The sequence below is a fragment of the Syngnathus acus genome, chromosome 9 (genome assembly GCF_901709675.1).
Source record: "Syngnathus acus chromosome 9, fSynAcu1.2, whole genome shotgun sequence".
Classification (NCBI taxonomy): domain Eukaryota; kingdom Metazoa; phylum Chordata; class Actinopteri; order Syngnathiformes; family Syngnathidae; genus Syngnathus; species Syngnathus acus.
Window position 1 is genome coordinate 17,509,203 of NC_051094.1, and position 18,236 is coordinate 17,527,438.

The 18,236-nt window shown below is 47.7% G+C and overlaps 1 protein-coding gene across 1 annotated transcript in view; it reads left to right on the forward strand.

Moving 5' to 3' along the window:
- arrdc1a (arrestin domain containing 1a) overlaps nucleotides 1–18,236 on the forward strand; it is a 38,003-nt gene that overhangs the window by 16,313 nt on the left and 3,454 nt on the right. The window contains exons 6-7 of the mRNA XM_037259517.1: nucleotides 7,549–7,725; nucleotides 15,879–16,398. Of these exons, the coding sequence (XP_037115412.1) occupies nucleotides 7,549–7,725; nucleotides 15,879–16,398 (697 nt within the window). The remainder of the gene's footprint in view (nucleotides 1–7,548; nucleotides 7,726–15,878; nucleotides 16,399–18,236) is intronic.

The following is an 18,236-nucleotide window of genomic DNA, read 5'->3' on the forward strand; positions in this document are numbered from 1 at the left end:
TGTGTTCCCCTCTGAGGGCGGAAGGCCCGTGACAAAGTCAATTGACAAGTGGGACCAGGGGCGCCGGGGAACGGGCAACGGTTGGAGTAATCCGGCTGGAGTACGATTCGACGCCTTGCAGCGGTTACAGATGAGACAGGCCCGAATGTAATCGCGGACGTCATCTCTCCAGGTGGGCCACCAGAACCGCTGGGCTACCACATACCTCGTGCGGGCAGCCCCGGGATGACAGTCCAGACGCGAGTCGTGCGCCCACTGCAGGACAGGCGCCCACAGGTTTTCCGGAACAAACAGGCGACCCTCCGGGCAATTGCTGGGCCCGGGTTGATTGCGCGAAGCGGCCTCCACCTGGCGCTCAATCTCCCATGACAGGGTCGCGACTCGAACGGAGCTCGGAAGGATGTTGGGGACCGGCCCCCACTCCTCCTCCCCACTAGGGAACACGCAAGACAGGGCGTCTGCCTTGGCGTTGCGGGAAGCCAGCCTGTAGGAGAGCGAGAAGTTAGAACCATCAAAAAACAGAGCCCACCGGGCTTGCCTGGCATTTAGCCTCTTAGCCAATTGCAGGTACTTCAAGTTACGGTGATCTGTCCAAACATTGAACGGCGAGGCGGCACCCTCTAGCCAATGCCTCCACTCCTTCAAAGCCAGCTTGACAGCGAGGAGTTCCCGGTTGCCGATGTCGTCATTGCGTTCTGCGGATGACAAGCGGCGTGAGAAGAAAGCACACGGATGGAGACGATTGTCTTGGCTGCAGCGCTGGGACAGCACCCCTCCGACGCCCACGTTCGAGGCGTCGGACCTCGACCACAAATTGTCTCTCGGGATCAGGCACCCGAAGGATTGGGGCGGTCCTAAACCGCCTCTTCAGCTCTACGAAGGCGTGCTCCGCTGGCTCCGTTCATTTGTACGGAGAGGCGGGGCTGGTGAGAGCAATGAGAGGAGCAACCACTGTGCTGTATCCGCGGATGAAGCGGCGATAAAAAGTCCGAATGGGACCACCGAATACTCGTAGTGCTCTCTCGGGGTGTTGAATGCTGTCTTCCACTCATCTCCCTCTCGGATGCGTACCAGGTGGTATGCGTTACGGAGATCCAACTTGGTAAAAATGGTTGCGCCCTGGAGACTCAAAGGCGGACGAGAGGAGAGGCAGGGGGTAGCGGTTCTTAACCGTGATGTCATTTAGCCCCCGGTAGTCTATGCACGGGCGGAGCATACCATCCTTCTTCCTGACAAAGAAAAATCCCGCTCCTGCGGGCGACGAGGAGGGTCGGATGATCCCTGCCGCCAGGGAGTCCCGGATGTACTCCTCCATGGTCTTGCGTTCCAGCGCGGACCGGGAATATACACGGCCCTTGGGAGGAGAGGTACCGGGTAGCAAGTCAATGGCGCAATCATAGGAGCGGTGAGGAGGAAGCGCAGTCGCCTGTGAGTTCATGGTAATGAGCCGGTACCTTGGAAATGTCGGGATGGGGACTGGGCGGCAACTCTCTGGACGCGCTAGTGGCTGCCTTCAGGCAAAGACGGTGGCAGCGATCGCTCCACTGCCGTACAATTCCCACCTCCCAGTCCAGCACGGGGTTGTGCTGGCGCAACCAGGGGTGCCCCAGAATGAGCCGCTGTCCTGAGAGTGGCAGAAAAAAGAACTGAATGGTTTCATGGTGGTTACCGGAAAACCGCAACCTGACCGGCTCCGTGATGGAAGTAACTTCGCCTATCAGCCGACCATCGATGGCATAAGCAGGGATGGAAGGGCTCAGAGGCAGGAGTTTCACTCCCCATTGACGAGCCAGCCCCAGGTCCATAATGTTGCCCTCCACTCCGGAATCCACCAAGGCTGTCGCGTCTCTGTCACCCGCAGCGATCCGAAGGTGAGCCCGTAGCGTGAACGCGCTGGCTCCGGGAGAGTGAGCGCCGGTCGAACTCAGGCGGATTCCCTGACGCCGCGTGAGCCCTTGGTCTTTTAACAGACATTGAATCGCCCGATGACCCTCCTTCCCACAATATAAGCATAAGCCCAGTGTGATGCGTCGAATGCGTTCCTCCGCGGGAAGGCGGACCCGCCCCAGCTCCTTTGGCTCAGCTGGTGGTGTGGTTGGTGGCTCTGACCCTGATGTTTCTCGCGACGCTCTCTGCTCGTGTTCGGATCCGCCGATCTATTCGGGCAGCGAGGTCCATCGCCTCTTCCAGGGTTCGAGGGCGATCGTATGCCACCATCCCGTCCTTCATATAGTCCGCGAGCCCGTGGAGGAAGGTGCTTACCAGAGCCGGGGTGTTCCAATGACTGCTTCCTGCCAACGTCTGAAACTTTAGGGCGTATTCGGCCACCGAGCAACGACCCTGGCGCAGCGTCGCCAGCTCCTCGGCTGCATCCTCAGCGGCAGAGTCCAGATCAAACAGCCGAAGCAGTTCCTCCGCGAAGGCAGCGAGCGTGTCACATGCAGAGGACCCTCTTTCATACTCGGCCAGGCCCTACAGACGTGCCTCGCCCGTGAGGTGGCTCAAAGCAAACCCCACCTTGGCTGGTTCGGAAGCAAAGGTGCCTGGCTGAAGACCGAACATGATGCGGCAGTCTGTCATGAAAGCCCGGACATACTTGGGATCGCCGCTGAACTTCTCAAGGTCACCCAGGCGGGGCTCCGGAACATCAACGAGTTGTCTGGCTTTTGGGACTGGAGTGGAGACTGGCGCCGGCGCAACCGAGGCAGCGTCTACGGGTGAATTATGGATTGACAGCCCTTGGAGGCTGCCCAGGATCTGCGACATTTCTTGCCGTTGCTGCTCTATTTGCTGTTGCCGTTGTTGGCCAATCAAAATCAGGGTTCGGAGATCTGCCGACAGGCTGCTGACGGCGGTCTCCGCTTGCTCCAGTCGGAACAATGCCGTCTGATCGCTTGCTGGCTGCATGGTGATGGTCAGCTTGTACTGTAAGGATCGGACAGTACAGCCATGTGCAGAGCGACCAGACTTTATTGTGAAAGGGAAGAGGATCGATGGAGTCTTGGAGCGGTGGACGGGCGAGGCTGTATTCGCTGGGCGTGGGTGGCTGGATGACAGAACGCTTCTGGAGCGGGTGACTGCTGCTGCAAAAGCGGGACAAGACTGACAAGACAAGGACCGAATCACCAGGAAACGGGGAGTCAAGCTTTCTAAGATCGATGCGGACAAGGACATGACGAGACAAGCTGACAACTGGAATTGCGCTGGTCGCGCTAATATAGCCCTCCTGATGAGCCAGCGCCAGGTGCCGGTGATCAGGGTGATAGAGGGGTGTGGCCGAGCGGCCGGCGGCGCCCACTCGTGACACTGCATTGAGGAGGGGAAATATGGCATTGGTATCTCCTTGGACCTATCAAAGGCTTTTGATACCATTAATTTCGACATTTTATTACACAAATTACAACATTATGGTATAATGTTGTATGGTATGTTTAAGCAGGCAGCCACTTGCAACAATCGGACAGACATAGAGGAGTATACTGACTCTGTTTCCTCTTACATCACGAAGTGCATTGATGATGTGACCCACACTAAATTCATCGTCACTCGGGCTAACTGGAAGCCATGGCTGACAGGGGCTGTCCTCAGGCTGCTGAGGGCCAGGGACAAAGCCTTCAGAGCGGGGGATGAGGCTGGCTTGAGAACAGCAAGGGCTGACCTGTCCCGGGGCATCAAGGAAGCAAAGAGGGCATTCTCTTGCAAGATTACCGCCCACTTCAAGGACAGCAGGGACGCACGGAGCCTATGGCAGGGCATTCAGACCATCACGGACTACAAGCCCGCGCCGCAGAACTGTGAGGGCGACATCCGTTTGCTCAACGATCTGAACCGCTTCTTTGCTCGCTTCGACGCTCAGAACAGCACTTGCCCGCTGAAGACCCCTCCCCCTCCACACGAGCACCCCCTGTGCCTCTCTGCCGATAGCGTGAGGAGGGTGCTTGCCGCTATCAACACCCGTAAGGCGGCAGGCCCTGACAACATCCCAGGTCGAGCGCTGAAGGACTGCGCTGGGGAGCTGATGGGTGTCTTCACGGACATCTTTAACATTTCCCTGCAGCAGGCCATCGTCCCTTCATGTTTCAAGGCTGCCACATCGTACCTGTGCCGAAGAAACCTGCTCCATCCTGCTTCAATGACTACCGCCCCGTGGCACTGACGCCCATCATCATGAAGTGCTTTGAGCGGCTTGTCATGGAGCACATCAGATCCATTCTCCCCCCCACCATAGACCCCTTCCAGTTTGCGTACCGAGCCAAACGGTCCTCTGAGGATGCCATCTGCTCTGCCCTCCACTCAGCCCTCACCCACCTGGAGAGAAGGGACTCGTATGTGAGATTGCTGTTTGTGGACTTCAGTTCTGCATTCAACACCATTGTGCCACAACGTCTCATCTGCAAACTCGACAAGCTGGGCCTCAGTACCTACCTCTGCAACTGGCTACTGGACTTCCTCTGTCAGAGGCCTCAGGTGGTACGTGTTGGCGACAAAATCTCCGCCAGCATCACGCTGAGCACGGGGCCCCCCCAAGGCTGCGTGCTCAGTCCGCTGCTCTTCACCCTGCTGACGCATGACTGCACTGCAACTTACGGTAGCAACCGCGTGCTGAAATATGCCGACGACACAACTCTGGTGGGTCTCATCACCGGGGGCGACGAGACTCAGTACAGGTCGGAGGTCGACCTTCTGGCCCCGTGGTGCAGGGACAACAACCTCCTGCTGAACGTCAACAAGACCAAGGATATTGTTGTTGACTTCCGGAAGGGTCACACCCAGCACCTGCCACTGACCATCGACGGTGCTGTGGTGGAGAGAGTGAGCTGCGACAGATTCCTGGGGGTGCACATCAGTGAGGACCTCTCCTGGTCCACCAACACCGCATCACTGGCGAAGAAAGCTCAGCGCCGCCTGTACTTCCTGCGGAAACTCAGGCGAGCAAGTGCTCCTCCCGCCGTCATGACTGGATTCTACCGTGGCACCATTGAGAGCGTCCTCTCCAGTTGTATCGCTGTTTGGGGTGGTAGCTGCACTGAATACAACTTGAAGGCCCTGCAGCGCATAGTGAACACGGCTGGTAAGATTATTGGTGCTTCGCTCCCCTCCCTGAAGGACATTTACACCTCCCATCTCACCCGCAAGGCGACCACGATTGTGAGTGATGTGAGACCCCGCTGACTTTGTTTGATCTTCTGCCCTCTGGGAAGAGGTACAGGAGCCTGCGCTCCCACACCACCAGACTCACCAACAGCTTCATACTCCAGGCTGTTAGGATCCTGAACCCTCTCCCCCCTTCTGCGTAGCGTCCTGTACATTTGCGCTATATTCTGACTGTCTGCTGTATGCACACTTGCTTCATTTTTTATGTATATTGTGTACTATGTCTTGTCACCGTGGGATCGTGGGAACGTAATTTCGATCTCTTTGTGTGTCTTGACGTGAAAAAATTGACAATAAAGCAGACTTTGACTTTGAATAAGAGGTGTCGCACTTGACTGGTTCAAAAGTTGGACAATAGAGAACAATATGTCCATGTAAATGACAATTAATCCTCTTGCAAGCATATAACCTGTGGGCTCCCCCAGGGATCTATTTTGGGGCCAATCCTTCTTATTTATTTTATACATAAATGATTTTGTAAACTCCTCCACAATCTTTCATAAAATTATATTTGCTGACAACGCTAACTCATTTGCATCACATGAAAGTTTAGAAATCTTACAAGATTCAGTAAATACAGAACTAATTAAAGTCGATGATTGGTTCAGATGCAATAAATTGACTTTAAATATTAGTAAAACCAATTACATGATTTTTAATTCAAATAAACAGTTTAAAAACATAGATTGCTGCCAAATTGTCATTAGTGGGGAAGAAATAAAAAGAGTCCATCCATCCATCCATCCATCCATTTTCTGAACCGCTTAGTCCCCACGGGGGTCGCGGGAGTGCTGGAGCCTATCCCAGCCGTCATCGGGCAGTAGGCGGGGGACACCCTGAACCGGTCGCCAGCCAATCACAGGGCACACAGGGACAAACAACCATTTGCACTCGCACTCACACCTAGGGAGAATTTGGAGTCTTCAATCGGCCTACCAAGCATGTCTTTGGGATGTGGGAGGAAACCGGAGTGCCCGGAGAAAACCCACGCGGGCCCGGGGAGAACATGCAAACTCCACACAGGGAGGGCCGGAGGTGGAATCGAACCCGCACCCTCCTAACTGTGAGGCGGACGTGCTACCCAGTGCGCCACCGAGCCGCCTAAAAAGAGTCCATGCCACAAAATTCCTGTGGGTCTTCATAGATGACTCACTCAACTTTAAATGTCACATCGATCACCTTGTATCTAAATGATCAAAATATGTTGGTTTATTTTACAAAGTCAGACATTTCCTCCCTCAGTCAGTACTCGTATTTTATACAAAACTCTATTTGAACCTCATCTTAACTATTGCAATGTCATATGGGGCAACACCTTCTCTCTAGTGGTAGAGTGTCCGCCCTGAGACTGGAAGGTTGTGGGTTCAAACCCCTGTCGGGTTATACCCATGACTATAAAAAATGGGACCCATTGCCTCCCTGCTTGGCACTCAGCATTAAGGGTTGGAATTGGGGGGTTAGATCACCAAATGATTCCCGGGTGCGGCACCGCTGCTGCTGCTTTGGGGATGGGTTAAATGCAGAGACAAATTTCACCACACCCAGATGTGTGTGTGATTATCATTGGGTCTTTACCTTTACCTGAGCTGAATGAATTTTATAATGCATGTGTTATGTTTCAAGTTGTGAACAAGAGAAACCACATACTATGCAGTCTCATCCCCATCACTAGACCCCAGCATTCCCATCAGACGTGAGTTAAAACACACATCCTAGGGAAATACCGCAGATGTGTGCGCACCAGTATGAGTGTTGCTTGTAGGGGACCTCAGATTTGGAACAAAATGGATGAAGCCTTAAAGGTCATGCCATCTATCTCCAATTTTAAAAAACATCTTTTTAGCTTTCTTTTACAAACCTATAATTAAATCCACATTTCCATAGTTAGCTGGGTTGAGAGTGTGTATGTGTATACTGTCTGTCTGTCTGTCTGTCTGTCTGTCTGTCTGTCTGTCTGTCTGTCTGTCTGTCTGTCTGTCTGTCTGTCTGTCTGTCTGTCTGTCTGTCTGTCTGTCTGTCTGTCTGTCTGTCTGTCTGTCTGTCTGTCTGTCTGTCCGTCCGTCCGTCCGTCCGTCCGTCCGTCCGTCCGTCCGTCCGTCCGTCCGTCCGTCTGTCCGTCCGTCCGTCCGTCCGTCCGTATGTCTGGGCCCCGTTATATAAGCTTATACTTAGCTTCACTCGGGGACCCTTTTCCTCATGCTATTAAAATGTCATGTTATATGTATATGAAAGAAATACTAACGATGGTGTAAATAAATAAATTTTCATTCATTCATTCATTCACTTTCAATAAAGAACTTAAAGTTTCAGTAATGTGATAAATTAAAACATGATGGTTTGAAGTGACTCATTCAGTAAGTTAAGTTTGTAAATCACTATGTCCTTTTGTTTCAGAGAGTGACCTATCAGACAAAAAAAACCACCCATGACGTGAGGGTCATTGCAGAGTTGGAGGGGGGACAAGTTAAGGCTGGCAAGGAGATAGAGTGGAAGGAGCAGATCATTGTTCCTCCTCTTCCGCAGTCATCCCTTGTTGGCTGTGACCTCATAAAGATTGAATACTATGTTAAAGTAAGAGAACAATTTTCTTATTTTGCTTCCCTACAAAGCCACTGGTTTAGTTATTTTTGACTCCCCCAACGCAAAGACTCTACAGTGGTTTTCAAAGGTACTCGTACCCTAAAATTTTCCTCATTTTGTCACAGTACAGTCCCCAAAGTATTTATGGGATTTTATGGGATTGACCAATACAAAGTGGTTGCATAATCTTGATCTGAGAAGAAAAATAATAAAACGTGCTAAATAATACTCAACAGCTCCACATCAATTACCTTAACATTACAATGTCTGACAGGGACTTTGGCCTGCCATTTGCTAAAGTTGGCAAAATAAGGTAGCATTTCTGTGCAGAGGCTCTATTCGTAAATTGCCTGTTTTTACCCTCGCTTTAGAAACTGACAATTATGTGACATATTACCAGAAATTTTCATTTTAATTGCTTGCACATAAATAGTTGGGTCCCTGAATTGGCTGCATATCTATTGTGAAATTACACAGACGGAGAAGAGCTCTGTTCTCTGCGACATTTCAAAGTAGGTTTCTGTAAGTGAGTCATTCTGAAATTTAGCGTTCTAATGCTGCAATCAGACCAAACGCAGGCTAACCATTTATGTTAGTGCATTTCCCTATATAGTAAGTACATTTTGCGTGGTAGTTCAATCAATATAATATCAATGTTAGAAGATGGTAAAACCCATTTAAAGTTGAATAAAGGAACAAGACTCGTGTGTTCATAGGTGCAAATGGCACTGGGGATGGCGGGGTGCCCCAGAGTTTCATTAGAGCCACGATTTGTCCCCTGCACTTAAGGCAACAAAAAAATCCAGCACTACACAGGACTAATAGGAACAGCCATGGACTGTAGCCGAAAGCGCATGTTGTGCTGCAATGGCTGATGTACTATATATATAAGTTCTACCAGAAATGTGAGAATTTGCATCTCTCCAAATTTTAATCAACCATCTTCCTGACATCAGATCTCCAACTCAGCAAGGAGGCGTATCTTACAAACCAAGGATACAGTAGACCTAATGCTATCTACTACTCATGTACCGTATTTTCACGTTCAAAAGACGCACTGTAATAAAAGGCGCAGTCTCAGTCGTGTGCCATGACTGTGTTTAACACACACATAGGGCGCAACGGCTCATAGGGTGCGAGTTTTATACAGTGCCTTGCGAAAGTATTCGGCCCCCTTGAACCTTTCAACATTTCGCCACATTTCAGGCTTCAAACATAAAGATATAAAATTTTAATTTTTTGTCAAGAATCAACAACAAGTGGGACACAATCGTGAAGTGGAATGAAATGTATTGGATAATTTAAACTTTTTTAACAAATAAAAAACTGAAAAGTGGGGCGTGCAATATTATTTGGCCCCTTTACTTTCAGTGCAGCAAACTCACTCCAGAAGTTCAGTGAGGATCTTTGAATGATCCAATGTTGTCCGAAATGACTGATGATGATAAATAGAATGCACCTGTGTGTAATCAAGTCTCCGTATAAATGCACCTGCTCTTTGATAGTCTCAGGGTTCTGTTTAAAGCGCAGAGAGAACCATGAAGACAAAGGAACACACCAGGCAGGTCCGAGATACTGTTGTGGAGAAGTTTAAAGCCGGATTTGGATACAAAAAGATTTCCCAAGCTTTAAACATCTCAAGGAGCACTGTGCAAGCAATTATATTGAAATGGAAGGAGTATCAGACCACTGCAAATCTACCAAGACCCGGCCGTCCCTCCAAACTTTCATCTCAAACAAGGAGAAGACTGATCAGAGATGCAGCCAAGAGGCCCATGATCACTCTGGATGAACTGCAGATAACTACAGCTGAGGTGGGAGAGTCTGTCCATAGGACAACAATCAGTCGTGCACTGCACAAATCTGGCCTTTATGGAAGAGTGGCAAGAAGATATCCATAAAAAGTCTCGTTTAAAGATTGCCACAAGCCACCTGGGAGACACAGCAAACGTGGAAGAAGGTGCTCTGGTCAGATGAAACCAAAATCGAACTTTTTGGCCACAATGTAAAACGATATGTTTGGCGTAAAAGCAACACAGCTCATCACCCTGAACACACCATCCCCACTGTCAAACATGGTGGTGGCAGCATCATGGTTTGGGCCTGCTTTTCTTCAGCAGGGATAGGGAAGATGGCTAAAATTGATGGGAAGATGGATGGAGCCAAATACAGGACCATTTTGGAAGAAAACCTGTTGGAGTCTGCAAAAGACCTGAGACTGGGACGGAGATTTATCTTCTAACAGGACAATGGAAATGGGACCCATTGCCTCCCTGCTTGGCACTCAGCATTAAGGGTTGGAATTGGGGGGTTAGATCACCAACTGATTCCCGAGCGCGGCACCGCTGCTGCTCACTGCTCCCCTCTCCCCCAGGGGATGGATTAAAATCACACGGGGATGGGTTAAATGCAGAGGACAAATTTCACCACACCCAGGTGTGTGTGTGACGATCATTGGGACTTTAACTTTAACTTTAATGATCCAAAACATAAAGCCAAATCTACAATGGAATGGTTCACAAATAGACGTATCCAGGTGTTAGAATGGCCAAGTCAAAGTCCAGACCTGAATCCAATCGAGAATCTGTGGAAAGAGCTGAAGACTGCTGTTCACAAACGCTCTCCATCCAACCTCACTGAGCTCGAGCTGTTTTGCAAGGAAGAATGGGCAAGAATTCCAGTCTCTCGATGTGCAAAACTGATAGAGACATACCCCAAGCGTCTTGCAGCTGTAATTGCAGCAAAAGGTGGCGCTACAAAGTATTCGCGCAAGGGGGCCGAATAATATTGCACGCCCCACTTTTCAGTTTTTTATTTGTTAAAAAAGTTTAAATTATCCAATAAATTTTGTTCCACTTCACGATTGTGTCCCACTTGTTGATTCTTGACAAAAAATTAAACTTTTATATCTTTATGTTTGAAGCCTGAAATGTCTCGAAATGTTGAAAGTTTCAAGGGGGCCGAATACTTTCGCAAGGCACTGTATATACAATCCACACGCGCACACACTGCAAATCCACACCCACACATCCACACAAGCATACAAGTGTGCGTATTTAAAAATGAAGCGGGAGCAAAACTGAGTTTGGTATTGTGGTGAATTCTCTTCGATGGTCAGCTGGTCTTCCAAACAAACGGTGAAAAAGTGTCTGGCTTGGGGAAGGAAAACTCACACACGGCTGATTGGGGAAAGATTTTATTCAACCGATGTCAGAGAGAAGTGTCTCGCGCCCTAGCCAAGATGTCGAGTTCCTTTGTCTACTCTCGCCCTAAAACTTATACCCCCGCGCTTCCCTTCACTCGGGTGCGCGCACACGGGGCTGTTGGATGATCTATGACCCCTCAGTCAGCCTCCCCAACTCTACACAGTGCATATCTTGTCAGTTGTTAATGGAAACCAGATGTGTCTCGTGCCAACGAGTCTACATTCCTGGACCAAGCCCCAAACAATCCCGCACGAACCTGACCCGAACATGACCCGGTCACACTTCGCCTTACTAGTGAGATATACATTGCATGATACCAGAATAAAAATTTACAACAGTATTCACATTTTTATTACCGGTAATGGTCATCAATTGCACCCATCAAAGTCATCATCCTCTGTTTCCGCATTGAAATCTCCAACTGACATGCCAGGTTCACATTCTTCACTGTCACTTTCCGTGGCGTGCGGCTCCTCGGCTATGATGCCGGCTTTTACGAAAGCTCGCACAACAGTGCCAGCAGACATGTTAGCCCAAGCATCCACAATCCATTCGCAAATTGTGGCGTAACTCTTCCGGCGCTGCCTTCCACTCGGCGTGAAACTGTGCTCTCCATCGGTCATCCATCGCTCCCACGTCGCTCGCAGCTTTACTTTGAACGGCCGGTTCACTCCGATGTCCAGCGGTTGGAGTTGCTTTGTCGTGCCTCCCGGAATGACAACAACCTCGGCGTTCATTTGCTTCACCAGTTTTTTCACATCGGCTGTGAGATGGGCACGCATAGAGTCACAGATCAACAGCGATGGTGATTGGTGGAAAAAACCACCTGGTCTCCTCACATACACCTCCCTCAGCCACTCAGTCATCATTTCCTCATCCATCCAACCCTTTTCATTTGCCTTAATGATGACTCCTGCTGGAAACTTCTCTTTAGGCAAAGTCTTTTTTTTTTTTTTTTTTAAATCACCATAGGCGGCAGTTTCTGTCCATTAGCATGGCAGCCAAGCACAACAGTAAAAGACGACTTTTCGTATCCCGTTGTGCGTATCGCAATCGTCTTGGTCCCTTTCTTCTCCACAGTGTGATTCACCGGGGTGTCGAAAGTGAGCGGCATCCATGTTGGTGATGTGGCTGGGCTGGATTTGTTTGTCGGCGATGCGTTTGCTGCAGTTCTTTGCTCGATGATCCAGTGTTCGAGACTTTCCTCTAACTCGGGCCACCTCGCCTTACGTCCACGGAAATTCAGCTGCGTCTTCTTGACCTGTCGGAGCTCGTTTTCCAGCTTCCTCCGCTTGCGAACCATCGATTCGATGATTTCAAATTCTCTCGCGGCTGCTCGATTTCCATGCTCTTCCGTGTAGCTGATGGCCTTCAGTTTGAACTGTGCTTGATACGCGTCTCTTTGCCATTTTCACTGTTGTCATAACAACGATGTTTTGCATGACGCATGTACCCGTTCTTTTATATACAATCCACGCCCAGACTTCCACCGCCCACACTTCCCCCTTCAACTTTTTCATGGCGTTCTCTACTACGTCCGCCTTACAACAACAACAACACACACACAGGGCGGGGCGTACTGCAAATCCACGCCCCCAATTCTCCCTATAACGTTGTCATGGCGCTCTTTAATCCGTCCGCCTTACAACAACAACACACATCGGGACCACCGCATGATAGGGCGCGCCGCACATTTTGAAGAAAATCTAAGACGTTAACCCGCGCCTAATAAACGTGAAAATACGGTAGAGCTTTATTTTCCGACCCTCGTTGAACACACCTTCATAGTCAGCACGAGTCTTTCCACTGAGCTGTTTGCTCAGTGTGAAAAACAAAAGGAACACTTGTCAGTTGAAGTTTGTAACTTTTTTGTCCTTATTCAGAAGTCTTGTGGCATGTGCTCATCAATAGCTGAATTGAAATATATATATGCACATGGAAATAGTGACATCTTTGTTTTTATTTTGACCAAAGACTTATTTTGTTTAAAATGTTCAGAGATAATGGTGGAAATAAAGAAATAAAAAATAATCACAGCATTTTCTCAAAAACAATATAAATAGACTATCCCGCCCGTTGCCAATATATGGCAGTTAATTGTTCTGTATTGGTGAATAATTATTAAATTACGATACACAGTTTGTATGAGTTGTCTGCATTAAACACTTGGAATTTTGTGTGGGTCTTCTGCGAGACTACTAAACAAAACAATAATAACGAAGCGAGTACCGACCGACTTAGCCAAAGTCCGGCCCGCGGGCCAAATCCAGTCCCCGGTCAGATTTTATACGGCCCGCAGCTACGGTCTTATAATGTATTATTTATGGCCCGTCTGCACTGTCAAACTGAATAAAAAAAATCATGAAACGTGAAACTGTAATTACTTCTATTACCAAAAGGTGGCAGCACCACCCTTCTCCGCTCAATTCTGCCATGGCGACTGCAAAGGAAACGAGCAAAGTTGGCATTGAGGGCCGTCGCATTCAAGAGAAATGGGAATTACAATACTTCTTCACTGAAAATCAAGGCAATTGTGTTGGTCTAATTTGTAAAGAGACAATTGTCTTGTTTAAGGATTTCAACCTAAAGAGACAAACATGCTAACACATACGACAAGCTAACAGGGAGTGACCGCGCTGATAAAGTGAAGCAGCTCCAAGCTGAACTGGCATCACAACAGCGATTCTTCATGCGGGGCTGTGAGTCAAAAGTAAATCAAAAGTAAATACCGTTTTTTTCCATGTATAATGCGCAAAATTTAACTAGTTTATTGTCCTAAAATCTGGGGTGCGCATTATACATGGGTACAAATAAAACAAAACAAAAAAAAGTTTTTTTTTTTTTTTTTTAAGAAAATCATGGTACAACAATTTTTGAAGAAAATCTTGTCACGGATGGTTCTTTACAACGTCACTTTCCTCTCTTTTCATTTTAACCTAACTGATCGCTGTGGTGCCTTTCTGGGCAGTCGGAGAAATCAACGCCAACAAAAGTCAAGTTTATTTATTTCAAAATAAATACATCCAGCCTAGTTAAGAAATCACCAGAAAGATCACCATGACAATTGTGAATAATAAATAAATAATTATTATATATATTATTATTATAATAATAAATAATTGTGATAAATAACTGGAACATCACTCAAATATTGGTGATCCCGTTGAGAGTCTCACATATTTCTTCGCTATCGAGTTTGCTACTGCATGCGCAGTGATACTGACCGGCAGAATAACATCCGGTTGTTCCCAAAGATGATTTTTTTTCTGAAATAATTTTACGTTTACGGACTTAAGTAACCCGGCCGGGTCATACCAAAGACTATAAAAACGGGACCCATTGCCTCCCTGCTTGGCACTCAGCATTAAGGGTTGGAATTGGGGGTTAGATCACCAAATGATTCCCGAGCGCGGCGCCGCTGCTGCTCACTGCTGCTCACTGCTCCCCTCTCCCCCAGGGGATGGATCAAAATCACACGGGGATGGGTCAAATGCAGAGGACAAATTTCACCACATGCGTGTGTGACGATCATTGGGACTTTAAAAAAAATAAAAAAAAAAAGTCGAAATTTGGGTGCGTATTATACATGGGTACAGGCTTTTTTCCAGCATCGACATGCCATTTTTAGGGTGCGTATTATACATGGGGGCGCATTATACATGGTAAACAACGGTATTACCTAATATTAAATAATTCGAAGTGGCCATGGTACTGTGGATGTTATGAACCTGTAGACGTGACACAAACTATTACTTTCTGAAAGATATTGTGAATAACGAGCAAAATTCACTTGTTTTAAGTTTTAACAATAACAGACAACTTTGCACTACTTATAACTCCTGTTTAAAATGTTCATGAGGCAAAAATTATTTTAAACTCATGTAAATTTAAGGTATTTCATACAGTTTGTCCAATGTTATCTGACTCTTCAGATATGAATGAAAGGCAGAATTTGTGTTTTTAGAGTTGTTCACATCTGCCTTAGTGGCTTATATTTGGTTATTTTGTCATTTAAAAAATAAAGACAATTGGGACAACATTTGTTTTATAACAGTGTGCATTTGTATGAAATCTTTGTAGTTAAAAAAAGTCTGAAAAAAATTTTGGCCCCCAGGCCCCTTCACTTTATCAAATCTGGCCCTCCTTGCAAAACGTTTGGACACCCCTGGACTTAGCGATGGCAGGTGCAGTGGCAGCTCACCTTTGAAAGAGCGTAGCGTCTCGTAGTATTATGTTGTCTGCGTGGATCTTATGATCGAGGGCATTTTAATGATTTTGTTGAAGTTGTTTAAATTGTTTTTTTTTTTAAAGAAAAGAATGGCGGGCGGCACGGTGACGCAATGGTTAGCACGTCCACCTCACAGTTCAGAGGGTGCGGGTTCGATTCCACCTCCCACCCTCCCTGTGTGGAGTTTGCATGTTCTCCCCGTGCATACGTGGGTTTTCCTCCCACATCCCATAAACATGGTTGGTATGCCGAGTGAGCACTCCAAATTGCCCATAGGTGTGAGTGAGAGTGCAGATGGTTCTTCGTCTCTGTGTGCCCTGCGATTGACTGGCAACCGGTTCAGGGTGTCCCCCGCCTACTGCCCGATGACTGCTGGGATAGGCTCCAGCACGCCCGCGAGCTGCGTGAGGACAAGGGGTACAGAAAATGGATGGATGGATGGATGGAAAAATTGGATTTCACACATGCACAAAAAAATGGGACAAAAGGGCATCAGTGCCCAAAGGCCCTGCGCTCGGACACCGAGAGGACCTCCCCACTGCACGCGCTGGTTTAATTCATATAACGTTTATCATGTGTAATCCAGAGGCTTTGTATTTTCTTAAATTGTGTTTTCTATGGTGTTGTATCCCACTATTTTTCTCCAATTAATGTAGCTACGGAAAAGTAATTTGAGGTGACTTGACATTGATTCCTTTCTGTTTAACCAGGTCAACTTAAAGTCTCCGAATGTCCTCTTGACGTTACCCCTCTACATAGGAAATGTCTCTTTGGACAAGAAGTATCACCCATCCAAAAATGAAGCTCGTCTCTCTTCTACCGACGTTGAAGTCACATCATCTGCCTCACCTTCTGTTACTACATTGTTTCCACCGCTTCTTGCCCCAAAACCAACTCCTCGTCCTGCTCCTCGGTCTAGAATTTCGTATGCCAATACTCCAACTGCTCCCCCGACTGAATGTCACCAAGGCGCTGAAGGTGGTACACCTATGAGGGGCAGCTTCACAAACCAGCGGCACTCCCAACTTGTGTCACCAAGTGGATTTAGTTATGCTCCTGGCCTCTCTTTCTCTGACAGTCATCAGAACCAGGCAAGCACAGACCCTGAAGGAATTCTAATCAGTGGTTCCACCAGGACCCCAGCTCGTCCTTTTAATGAGAACACTATTAGCCCAGCGTTAACGCCTGTTAGCCTGCCCCCCGACTACAGGAGCTCAGCCTACCCACAAGGTTAGTTTTTTATTTTTTAGGCTGTGCACACAGGAGTAAGTGAAGTGGTTGGTTGAATTTAGATCCTTATTAGGTTTTACGTTAAAATAACAATGCAGATACAAAACATGTCTTAATACGTTGTGACTGTGCAGTAGTTGTTAATTTTCCATGACGTGATGAACACGTGGCAGTGTACCCACGCCAGCATAATGACACCATGCACTCATGCAGCCCATGACAAACACTGAAATTACAGCCCCCCCCATTGCCGTTGCTCACCTCCACCCAGCGGCAACATCCCAAAATCAAATCATGACCGAAGGTGTGCGGCTTCACCATCGCTACAATATCCCTGTATATACTGTACATTGTGTTGTAGAGCAATACTTAGCAGTAAAACTGCGAACGCTTGTGAACAAAATATAGCAAGCAGCATTCGGTACATTCAAATGCTGAATTTGATCCCAATTACTCTTTGTGTCACGGATCGGAATGGAGCAGGGCGACCAAATGCAGCTTGGACCAGGGTTTATTGAGGGAAAAGGTAGTTGGACGGGAGGATGAGACCAACAGAACCGACAAATTAACATAACTTAACGGACCGAACGACAGACTGACCGACAGGGATGGCAAACAGAAAACGACCAAGGCAAAAACAGAAACACAGGAACGACGAGAGACAAGAAATAATCCGACAAGGTTGTGACAGGCCGACAGGACTTAAATACGCGACAGGTAATGAGAGGCAGGTGAGAATGATCACACTGATCATGGGCACACAGGAGGGGAGGGGCGAGCACACAGACACACGGACAGAAACTATGACAATATGGACATGATCGGGGACGAGTCGTGACACTTTGTTCTCATCCATGTCATCCTGTCATTTTCACTTCCACCTACCGTATTTTTCGGACTAAAAGTCGCTCCGGAATATACATCGCATTAGCCATAAAATGCACAATAAAGTGAAAAAAAACATATATAAGTCGCTCCGGAGTATAAGTCGCATTTTGGGGGAAATTTATTCTACAAAATCCAACACCAAGAACAGACATGAACGAGCAACAACAGGCTAAACGATAGGTATGCTAACGTGACATAAACACAAACAAAGAGCTGAGAACAGGCCTGATGTAATATTCAGAGTTATTCAAATAACTATTACATAAATAACACGTTTATAAAACCATCTGTGTCACTCCAATCCATTAAATCCATTGATCATCCTTTATGTAAACGATGCCGTGTATGCGCTGCACCGCTGACGTCGGACTTGTCGTGAGTTGCAGTTCTAAATATTCCACACACCCATATAACGATATATAAAGTATATATCAAATAACTATCATATAAACAACAATATTATCAAACCATCTGTGTCACTCCAAATCATTAAATCCATCCATCAAATTCCTCGTCCTTTGTCAACAACGCCACGCGTGCGCCGCTGACGTCAGCCTCGTCGTTATTCCACAGATCTAGTATATAACTATATTGTAGCGTTAACAAAGTACCAGGAAAGATGTGGGTTTGGTAAACGGCTCTTTATTTAACAAAACAAGAGTTCAACGAGCCAACAACTACTGAACTGTAACGATAAAAATATATACAAGTTGCTACACGAAATAAAATATATCAAATAACTATAACATAAATAGTTCACCGCCACACGGCCCCAAGCACCGGCGTTGACTTCCAGGCGTGTGGCGGCGTGGACTTCCTTCCCCGGAGGTGGCACTTCCAGCCACGGAGGTGGCTGGGACCGCCGTAGAGTAGGACCGGGCGTGCGTAGGAGCAGTGTCCAACCCCCATCCACTGTCCCCGGACAGCCAGCTGCCGAGCGCCGGCCCCCG